General features: G+C 44.1%; 2 protein-coding genes across 12 annotated transcripts in view; one reads left to right on the top strand and one right to left on the bottom strand.

Moving 5' to 3' along the window:
- Window positions 1-11,221, top strand: part of LOC102380654 (cathepsin E-A-like) — a 58,210-nt gene that overhangs the window by 32,932 nt on the left and 14,057 nt on the right. For 3 of the 6 annotated variants that reach the window (XR_003094844.1, XR_003094843.1, XM_025208006.1), the window contains exons 9-10: window positions 9,900-9,950; window positions 10,373-10,473. Coding sequence is in view for 2 of the 6 variants with exons in the window: in XM_025208006.1 (XP_025063791.1) it covers window positions 9,900-9,950; window positions 10,373-10,426 (105 nt within the window). In the remaining 4 variants the exon portion in view is untranslated. Of the gene's footprint in view, window positions 1-9,899; window positions 9,951-10,336; window positions 10,474-11,221 lie in introns of all 6 variants that reach the window. The other 3 variants (XR_003094841.1, XR_003094842.1, XM_025208004.1) reach the window with 1 other exon arrangement.
- The window catches only part of BEST3 (bestrophin 3), a 35,946-nt gene continuing 30,608 nt past the window's right edge, over window positions 5,884-11,221 (bottom strand). For all 6 annotated transcript variants that reach the window (XM_025207996.1, XM_025207995.1, XM_025207999.1 and 3 more), the window contains 3 exons: window positions 9,596-9,676; window positions 8,609-8,760; window positions 5,884-7,752 (listed from right to left, as the gene is read on the bottom strand). In XM_025207996.1, the coding sequence (XP_025063781.1) occupies window positions 6,870-7,752; window positions 8,609-8,760; window positions 9,596-9,676 (1,116 nt within the window). In that variant the 3' untranslated portion in view covers window positions 5,884-6,869. The remainder of the gene's footprint in view (window positions 7,753-8,608; window positions 8,761-9,595; window positions 9,677-11,221) is intronic.

Here is an 11,221-nt window from a genome sequence, read left to right as displayed (position 1 = left end):
CTTTGGGGCTTGCCGTGCCCGCCTCGGGCTTCTCAATAGACCAATGTGGCGCTCCCCCTCTTTGGGGCTCGCCGTGCCCGCCTCAGGCTTCTCAATGCTGCCCCACTCTGGGGCTGGGGTCTATGTACCCCGCATACAACCCGGGGTCTGTTCCCCGCCCGCAACCCACTGGTTGCGCTCAGGGGCCCCACACCTCTGGGGTCCCTATGAGGCCTCTTCCAACCCCTACAGCCTCACCCAAGCCTCCGGTCTAATATGCAAGCCTGAACATAAACTAGAGCCTCCTGGCTAAACCATAGTGCCCAATCCTCTCAAGGCTATAGCAAGCTGTACTTGCAAGTCAGGCCTCTTGCTATATCTCAGCCAAGGGAGCTCCTGCTTCTCCAGTCACTGGCAGGGAACTGCCAGCCTGGGCTCAGCCCTGGGCTTTATAAGGGCCAGGCCCTGCCTCCTACAGGCAGCTGGCTCTCCTTAGTTGCCCCGGCAACCCGCAGCTGGGCTCGTTACCCTGGCAACACTCAGCTGGGCTTGTTATGACCTGCCAGGGCTCTGTCTCTCTCCCTGGCAGTTTCTCCCCTCTAGGAGCAGAGCACCAAGGTGCTCTGCGACAGTTTGGAATGTCTGACAGACAGCATAGGTCCCAAAAGAGTAGTTCTGATACTACTTTAATCTTGGGAATGCAAAAGAGATTTGTTTTGCCCCTCATCTGCATTCTGAGGGAATATAAAGGCCAATAGGAATGACAACATCTTCCTTCTCCCAATATGCATTCCCCCAATCACAGGTGCACATGGTTCAGTTGGTTCCTTCTGTAACTATGGGATGACTATTCACAACTGAATTATTATAGTGAATGTTTGGAAGATTGTTGCAGATGAAATCTACCATGCAAACCAATGCACAAGCCTTGATACTTATTTCCAGAAAACAGAAATTCTGGTGCTTAAAGGTTTGATGCTCTTGGCATCTTTGCAAAACTGGCCCCATCCAAATGGTTAAGTTTTTTGTAAAACAATATGCTTTTAAGTAATCTCCATGTTTCAGGGGATATTTCTATCTCATCCGTATTCCTTCTCAAGTATGACTCCCAATATACTGATTTTCTTTTGATGCAACAATACAGATCTGTGGTATGTGAAGTCCAGAATTGATTTATGGAAATCAGTCCTTTCAGAATAAATGTGGGTCATTGGGTCAATGAAGAGATGTGCTGCTCATATACTTCAGGGTAAGCTGAATGACTTGGAACAAATATAAAGCTTACTGCTGGCCTTGACAAAGTTTGACTTATGGTCTCTTAAATGTATCCTTCCATTTTCACACCCATTGGAATAATATAGACCAAAATGGTCTACACACAGATACCTTTGCAACATTGCTCTTGATTTCTGGTGTAAAGTATCTTATGATGCCCCTTGGTATATGTTCTTGGCTCTGTGCTTCTGAATAGAAGTCTACACCTCATGCATTTGTTGTTGCAAATTATTTCTCCTACTACAGCATGTCCTCCCAGTTACCATCTTGACATTTTTGCAGGGCAGGTTAAGATAATGTGCCTGATTTACTCCATGTCAATTTTTTTCTTCTTGTATTTGTTTTAAGTATGCAGTGATTGTAAGCCAACTTGTCTATCTAGATAACCTTTATTTGTTTGGTCCTAAGCCAAGACATGCATAAAAACCTTGTGTCATTCACTTAGCAGTAGTCTGGATATTCTTCTTCCCTTAGATAAGTATTCCATGTGCATTTCATATAGATTCATTTCACTTGTTTCCATCATACATGCATACATATTGTTCTAACAGAAAATTTAGTCAGACTCATATTTCTATCTTTTGTGAATGAGGTTTAACAGAACGAGAATATGGGTGTTCTGTGATCTGGGTTCTGAGAGTTCTAAGTTAGAATGTAAACACCTAGAAAGTTGCAGTACTGGTCAGCTTGTTATGGCATAAAGAAACATTACAGTTGTACAGTCTGTTGTGTTCAAGATTAATAACTTTTGATGACAGCAAGGTGTTGCTTTGACACATTCTCTGTTCCAACCTTTTCCCTCTCTCAAGTCTTTTTTCACTCTCTTCTACTGATGCTCTTATACTCTGAACTGACCCAGGCTATTGGTCAAGCTTGCTGGGATATATCTGATATAGTTTAATACACTCAAGGTAATCTAATTTTTAAAAATGACTTTATTTATGCAAAAGGCAAGAATTCTTGTGGGTGATATCTTTTATTGGACCAACTGCATGGTTGGGATAGACATAGGCCAGTTTTTGGATATCACAGTACTCTTCCTGAGACCCCAGGCTTATTCATGCAATAATTCTCCTGCATTGTTTATATCTGTGAATCTGAATCTGAAATTGCTGCTAAAAGTGGTCAGTTTGCTTTTAAAAAGTAAATAATTTGGTGAGAGAAGTGTTCGGGAGATTTACTCACTTCAAAAGACAATTCAATGAAAATCAAAACAAACAGCTGATTGTACCTGAACTACCTGAAAGTATTTCCTCAGTGAATTGTATCCTTTTTCCAGTGTTGTAGGACACTATGAGAAAAAGTTATTTTTAACTGTCAAATGGAGTATGAACTGTCAAATGGAGTATGCTCTCATGGCACACCAAAGAAGCGGTACAAGGACACTGTAAAGGTGTCTCTAAAGAGTTTTGGCATCAACCTGGAGTCGTGGGAGCAAATCGTACGTGATCGTCCACCCTGGAGGTCATCAATCCAGACTGGAGCACTGGCCTTCAAACAGCAACGCATGGCAGAAGCAATGAAGAAATGCGTAGCCAGGAAAACGAAAACCTCTCATATCCAGTCCTCATCGCTTTCCTGCCCCTGCTGCAGCAGATTGTTCAAGGCAAAGATCAGGCTTATAAGCCACCTACGTACCCACATGACCTAGCCTCCACCCCCCTCCTTTCTCTTTCCTCTCTCTCTTTTCTCCTTTTTCCATTTTTTCTCCTTTTCTCTTTTCTCCCACTCTGTTTCTTTTCCATTTCTTTTCTCTCTTCTTCCTTCTCTTCTCCCTTCCCTCCCCCCATCCCCCGCCCCCCGCTGGATGCAGTCATCTTCACCCACAAAGGACAACAAAGAAGAGATTCTTAACTACTGGTATTTCTCAAATGGCATATATTCATGTGAAAAAAAACCTGAATGGGACATTTATTGAAGTTGGCCTACTGCAGAGATATCTACCTGGCTATAATTAGGCTTCAGCTGGGAATAAGAGGGAAGAGAATTTACCCCTTGCTGGTCCACATAGCGGTAGCAGAATAGGGCATGTAAAAGGTGTGCTGTGCAAAGGGCCCAGATTTGCTAGTGAGCAGCAAAAAAGCAGGCAATGAAGTAGAATTAAACAGTGGGGAAACTATGCAGAACTGTTTCACTCATCTTGCACTGTGTGGTGAGGGGCAAACTGAAGTCTGAGGTATATCTGAGGTGCCTCTTCTGATCTAATCTACTGAAAGCAGAGAGAGTGCAGGGGCTTGAGGACAGTGGTGGAGAGAGTGATTGGATTCTAGAAGCAGATTAGCAGAGCTCTCTGGGATCAGGAAGAGAGAAGAGGGAAAGGAGCAGGTGCAAGAGGTGGACATGTAGTGACCTTCAATCTCTGGCTCCCATCCTCTCCTCTAAGAGAATCCAATTTACTTAGGCTGCTCTTCTGTAGTGGAATCCTCTTACAGAGATGATGAAACTGTCTTATGACTGCTACTACACTCTCCTTTGCAGCAACTGCAAAACCCATTTTTAACATGGGAGTGGGGATTGTTTGGTCAGTAAACATGGCCAAACCTTTGAGGCATGCCTTGCCTTCCTTTGCTATTGTAGATCAGGCTGCAAAGAGAGATGCCTCTGGTATTCAAGGACTTTCACCTTCCAATCAGTGTGCTCTGCTTGTTACCTAAGAAGAGTAACTGTACCAGTCCCATTGCCTTTGGAGCCATCCACATCTATGGTTGGCAGAGACTTGGACCTACGTTGTTAATGAATTGTGCTGAGATGATAATCATATGGCTGCCCTTGGTATTGGCTGTTTTTTAATTTTAATGGCATTTGGGTAGAAAAGAATTCTTGAGTTACTGTTATAAAAGCAACTTGATTGAAAGATATTGGCCTTGGAAAAGGTTGGATTCCAAGAGTGAGAAGCAAGAGAAAGGTTTCCTACTGCCAGGGGAGAGGGAAACAATTTCCCCCATCATAGCCAGAGATGCAGTGAGTTTCTCCTTCCTGAGTGAGACTCGGAAACCCTAAAAAAAGAAAGGTTAAAGTATATTGTCAAGAGCTGGGAATTGTTAGGTGAAGCCTAACCATGGGAAGGGACTGTCAGTCTAATATGCTTTTTATTTTAATGGATTAGTGCCTTGACAGAGTCTTTGTTAAGATGGGGACACTTTAGCACCATAATCCAAATAATACCCTTCAGAAATAGAGGACTCAATTCAGTACAGCATTTAGGTGCCTGAAGCAAGGTTCATGCAGAACCAAGGCACCCAAGTCCAAGACTGTGAACCCCCCTCCCCAAAACCCCAACTCAAATGCTACTTAACACCTAAAGATCCTTAGCTTTCAAGTTGCCTCCTGCATTGACCTTAACATTCCCTATCACCTAGAGGTCTGCTTCTGTGCATGCCCAAAAGTGCTTCAGTCTGAGCAGGTCAATGCCCATTTTCCTCCAAAATCTAATCCAGATCCAAGAACTTTGAGTGCCTTTGCCTAAGTCCCTCAGGGGCTCAGTCTGGCAGGCATCCTCTGAGAGTGCCGGAAACATGCTGACAGGACTGGGCTCTTCCAAAATGCAGTGATGGCAGCTTTCTCCTAAAACACAGTTGGAGGAGCTGGCAGTGATGGTTCCACTTGCCTTAGCTTAATACCCAGTGATTAGAGCACTCACCCAGCTGGTGGGAGACTTCTGTTCATTTGCTTTCCCAGCCTGAAGGTCTTAAACTCACATCTCCCACCTTCCACTTGACTGGCCTAGTTTAACCTATTCTGACTTGGATGTGGAAAGGCACCTGCTGAAGCCGTGCCATTGTGCGGAAAAGAATTAAATATTCATTAGAAGACTTGGAGAGGAAAAAGAGCAAGAAGAGTGTAACTGTTACTAGTGGTTAGTGTACTCTCCAGGTGTGGTGGCAGGAGCCGCTCCTGAGGACCACAAGCACCGGGGACAAATCCTGATGCTCTGGGAGATGTACCTGGGTAATCTGGCCCCGAAAACTTACCTGAGAGGCAGGCTGGATTGCATGAGCCAGCACTGCAGTGGCTTTTTAAGCAGCTCTCAATTAAGTTCAGCAGTGGCCGGCTGATGACATCAGCCACAGCCACCGCTGTGGGGAATTTAAAAACGCTGGCAGAAGCCAGCAAGTGGGAGAGAGGCAGGAGGCAAGAAGGTGAGCTCGCCAGGGTGTGACCCGGCTGAACAGTAATTGCAAACGACCCTGCCCCACAGAGAATAGGCGAGGGCAGCGTCTTGGAGCCAGACAAGGCTCATTGACCCCAGGCTCCACAACAGCGAGCTTGGGGTCAACCACCAACCCCAGCACATGGGCAGGGTTTATTCAACCCCAAGCCTGAGGAGGGCACCACAGATACAAGCCCTGCACTGGAGTTAAGCAAGGTCGAGGACCCAGAGTGAAGAGCAGGCTGCAACTACGAGCCTGCACTGTGAACAGAGGCTGAAGAAGCTGGGGTCCCTCAGCTGGAGAAGAGAAGCTGGGACAACAGGCTGGCACAATGGCATGACAACTCTGACGGTTTACAAGTGAATAAGGTGTAGAGGAGGTGGAGCCCCAGGATCAACTGTGTCAAGGCAGTGAGTACCCCCTGTCTCCGGGCCTGGGCTTGGAACACCACTGAACCCTTCCTTTTCAGTTAAGAGCATCCTAGGGAGCAGAGAGTTACCGTGCCTACCGAGGTCGTGACACCAGGGAAGGGAGGAGTCCTGAGTTCTTGTCCCTGCCCTAGGCCTTTCACATTAGATAGTCAGTGGATAAAATACAGAACCAGCCCTGAGAGCAGGGACCCATCACTTCCCAGGAGTGTCCTAATTACTAGATCACAGAGTCCTCAGTGAATCTTGAATTCTTTGCTGTGCAGTGGTACAGCTTCAATAGGAGGGATAAAGATTCTCCTGTCCCCACCCTGCCAGAGTAGTGCATAGCCTGATGGTTAGGACACTTGTGGAAAGTGGGAGATGCCAGTTTGAACTCCTTGAAAGAACAAAATTGAATTTGGGTCTCCCACTTCCTGGATGAGTTCTCTAGCCACCAGAGTTCTGCAGTTTTAAATGTAGGGAGGCAGCCCCACAACTGAAACATTTTAAATAAAGACTTGAGTCCAGCTCTGTTCTTTAAAAGGAGGTTGTATGTGCCTAAGGAGGGAATTCTAGGCTGTGGATCCCAAATGGTTGGAGGTTCCTCCTCCAGACACGTCCCTGAGGTCCAGATAGGGGCAGGTTTCAGATACACCCCTAGTGGTTGTTTTGGGTCCTGTTCTAGGGCTTCCAGTTCTCTCTGTGCATTGTACAGGTAACCCTATGTACCTACAGGAGGCATATTCCATTCTGGGGGCCAGACACTGAAGACAGCAGGATGTAACTTTAAGGTGCCTAAGTCCTTACTGGATCTGACCCACAGCCCAACTCTTTGATGTATGGTGTCATGCCTGAGCCTCCTGTATGTATTTCTGTAGTTTAGAAGACCTAGATAAAAACAGCTTTTAAAAGAGACTGAAAACTCAGCTTATTTCCCAAACTAAAAGAAATTTGTGTTTGGTAAATCCTCACATTTCTGCATTCCCCCAGTCTTTTCCTCTGTAAGACATAGAATGCACTCAGAACCCAGATGAATCCCCGTCAGCGTTTTCCTTCATTTTTTCTCAGTAGTAAATTCTACGATAGCTGTTTCTTTAGCATCCAATAGTTTGGACATATCAACTGGATTTGCAGCAGCAGGGACAGGGAAAACATTTTCACTGCTAATGCTGTTTCTTCCAGAAGGCAATCCAGAATCCAGTAAAAGAGGTGCAGAGTCTGTACTTGATGTACTTTGACTGTGGAAGTCTGGAAAACTCCATCTTTGAGAGCTTCTGTTGTGATCTGTGGTATCAGGGGCTGTCCTACTTGGTAGGGGGTTTGGTTCCTCTGTTATGAATATGGATGAAAGCTTCTCAGAACTTGTAGGTAATATAGCCATTTCTGAAGGAAATAGTGGAGGATCCACAGGATCACAGTGGGTCTCAGACAAGCTTTCTTGCGGATCCTTCTCTGTTGGCATGCTTTTGATGCCTGCCTGTAAATTCTGGTTGCATGATACGTTAGGTAATTTATTCTCTGTTTTAATGAGCTTGATTTCAGGGAGTGAATAGACTGTCTTAAAGACAATGTCACTGTCACTAGGGTGATGGCTCTCTAAAATGTCATTTTTGCTGGTTTCTCTGATTGTTTCTAGATCTATGCTGCCATGCAGCCTGGTATTCCTATCAGCCAGCTCATGTTTCTTTGTGTTTGAGGCAGAATGTCTCCCTCTTGAATGCATTTCTTGCAAACGTCTGATGTGGCCTGTTTCATGTGCAGGGAAAAACACTGAATTCTCGCTTGTCTGTCTTGAGTAGCTCCCCTTGGTTGGGGAGGCAGAGCTTTCATGGACACTCAGGAATCTCTTAACTCTTCTCAGGACTGAAGGCTGTCTTCGGAATTTCTCCTCTTCCCAGGGCCACTGTTCCCCATGAAGGAATTCTGCATCAACTTGCCTGTAGGATAAAGTGATACATCCAGGTTTACTCCATTTCCTTTATTCTAGTGACTTTGTTTTGAGTAAACCACGATGTGAAAAATATGATTTACGTAACAAAACAATTCCTATCTACCAGTCTTTATACAAGTAGAGCTCTGCTACAGACCATTAGCCAAGGAACTTGAAAAACAGGTGTGCTGCTCATTAGGAAGGACCTCCACATAATGAACTCAGTGAACAGAAGCAACTAAAAGCAAAGTATGAAAATCCTTGGCAGTATGGTGAGGAGGGAGTCACAAGGGCAACAGAGCATATTCAGAATGGTTCCTCCTCTTCCTTTGGAGCCATCAAGTGCTCCTCGGGGGTAGCACCATGGGATGATAGCACTGGAAGAGACCTTGAGGAAGTGTCCACTTCCTCCAAGCACAAAGTCCCAAGTGATTAGGGCTCTGTGAGGGAAGGAAGTGTCTGCTTTATGCAGTGTATTAGTCACTTCTTCATCCTTTATTGAACAAGCAAATAAATGGGATGTAGTAAATGGGCTACAGAGGATGTAGTATCTTGAAAAATTACTAAGAAATATCTGGCCTCTTCATGTTGTCTTATACAGGTAGCATACCACAAAAAACCCCAAAGAACTATGTTTGTGTCCCTCACCTAAAAGGATTGCTTCAATCAATACTTGTCTAATGGCCACTGAAATTTTCTCAGTACTGTATTTGTACACATCAGTTTGAATGAAAATAAATATTTTAATCTTATCTACTTTTCAGTGTTAAATCTCAGCTCTGGGGTCACATTTAGACATGACATAAATTTCATGTATCATTATAAATTTCTTGATGACATTAAAAGCTTGTGGTGTTGCCTACCCCATTTCAATAGTTGATCCAAGGAAAGATGGAATACAGTAATCGGCAGCTGCCAGGGTGTATGGTGGCCGGGCAGATGTATCATTCCAGTAAATATCTTTTTCCATCTTTGGTAAGTTCATGTGCATTTCATCCACAGCCAGAAGTGAGACCTGGGATCATTAATATATATAATTGTTTGCAATAAGGTGTTATGTACAAAATACTCTTTTTCTTGCTATCTGGTAAATATTATTTTGGAATTGATATTTATGATATGATAAGTTATCTCGCTCCTACTATAGAGCAAATCTCATTACCTTAAACTGGGAGAAGACCCCTATGCTGCAAAACAACTTCCTTCTTGTTGCAACCCCATTTAGTCTCAAATGACAGCATGGTTAACTTTCCCAGTAAACACTTTCATTAACTGGATTATTTAGCTAAATTATTGTGTTATTCTCAAGTGTTATGTGTATAGACTAAATGTGTATAGCCTGCTAATGGTGCTTTCCATGTTGCCAATGTAGGAGTCATATGTAGGGGGACTTGGTTGCCTATTTAAATCTATTCTCTACAGAGTGTATGTGCATCCTTTAACTGGAACCTTCCATTAGTTTCTGTTTTAAGGGCTCAGTTGCGATTTTGCTGTAAGTGCCTTGTAGTTGCCCTGCCCCAACTGGTCAGATATCATACAATATGCCTCAGAGCCCAACAGCTGGCACAAATTATTCCCTTTTTGATGTTCAATCAGCTGAGCTGACCAGCACATAGTGAGGGGTGGAGTCATGTCCTGTCCACCCAGACCTGCACTAGATGGGGAGTGTTAGCCCAAGAAGAATGTTTTTTCTTTTTGTTCTAAAGATATTTTCTCCATCAAGTGAAGTGTTGTTTTATATGATGCTCCATTTATGACATTATTTGGAATCATCCTTATCTGAGAAATAACAAATACAGGTACAATATTTTAAGCAGAAGAGATGCAAGTGGAGACAAAAAAATACAGACCTGCAGGTTTCTATCGATGCACCAGTTAGTTTCAAAATCATCGTCATCTTCACCAAATGGATTAATAAGTTGTTCAGCAACCTAAAATTACAACCATATGGTGAATAAATGCCTGTGTGCTAAGCCCAGTGCTGTTCCCCGAACTCACTTGGAAGAAACTTATTGTTAAGATCTCATTTTAATCTCTTTCCAATACTCCCTTCTATCACAATATGAATTCTATCATACTTTGCAAGTCCAGAGATGAAAGTATAGTTCCGTGTCCCTGGTCATTCAGCCTTTAATTTCTTTTCTGGTTTTGTAGATCATAGTTATGAACATCAACATACTAAGAACCATGCTGAGTAGCTACCAGGCAAGTATAGAATTGTTACACCATTAGTTACTAGTGCCTTGGGCTGATTTGAACTGATGCTCTAGCAGTTAGACTCTGCATGCTATTAGTAGTCCTCTCCAACAATTGTTTTTAAACATGGCATTAACATTTCAGAACAACACAACTAGAATTTTTGGAAGGGAATCAGTGCATCTCTGCATTTTTTAATCTTTTGTCTGAGCCCTAGTAGGACATAAGTACTGGTGAGTTCACAGCCTGCTGATGGACTATAGCACTTAGTACTTCTCTCTCTTCTGATTGTATTTATAAAAAAAGTATTTTACTTGAAAGATTGAAATGTAATGCTGTGCTTTAGCTTACTGCAAAGAAAACTCAGAATACAATATTTTTTTAATTCATACCAGGGCTTTCCACTAAATCTGAAATCATTACAATTCCAGAGGACACTCTTCAGGCAAAGCAGTTTGAATCTTCGCAATGGAAAAGGGAACTGAAGAACATGAAGTGGAGCAGGGGAATGAAGAAGTATCTTTGAAATGAGGTAGGTACATTGGCCCTCAAAGACTTGTGAAGGATCTCTCCTGTGCTGCCCCTAAGCCCTTTTTAGTTTTGTTTAGCCTTTTTTCCTGAAAAAGGCACATATGTGGGACAGAGGATGAGTTCACTGGGGGTTTCATAGATTTCATAGACATTAGGGCTGGAAGGGACCTCGGAAGATCATTGAGTCCAGCCCCCTGCCCAAAGGGCAGGAAGTCAGCTGGGGTCATAGGATCCCAGCAAGATAAGCATCCAGTTTGCTCTTGAAGGTGTTCAATGTAGGCGCTTGAACCACCTCCGGTGGCAGGCTGTTCCAGACCTTGGGGGCTCGGACAGTAAAGAAATTCTTCCTTATGTCCAGCCTGAAACGGTCTTGTAGTAGTTTATGACCATTCGACCTAGTCGTCATCCCTTGGGGTGCTCTAGTGAACAAACGTTCCCCCAGATACTGGTGGTCACCCCTGATAAACTTATAGGTGGCCATCAGATCACCCCTGAGCCTGCGCTTTTCCAGGCTAAAGAGCCCCAGGGCTCTCAGCCTGTCGTCGTAGGGTCTGCTTCCCTGACCTCTGATCATGCGCGTGGCTCTTCTCTGGACTCTCTCAAGCTTCTCCACATCCTTTTTGAATTCTGGAGCCCAAAACTGGACGCAGTACTCCAGCTGCGGCCTCACCAAGGCCGAGTACAAGGGGAGAAAGACGTCCTGGGATTTGCTTGAGAAGCATCTATGGATGCAAGCCAGCGTTTTGGTC

Source organism: Alligator sinensis, unplaced genomic scaffold, assembly GCF_000455745.1.
Source record: "Alligator sinensis unplaced genomic scaffold, ASM45574v1 scaffold506_1, whole genome shotgun sequence".
In the NCBI taxonomy this organism is placed as follows: Eukaryota; Metazoa; Chordata; order Crocodylia; family Alligatoridae; genus Alligator; species Alligator sinensis.
The sequence above is the reverse complement of the archived record's forward strand: the minus strand, read 5'-3'. Positions and strand labels throughout refer to the sequence as shown.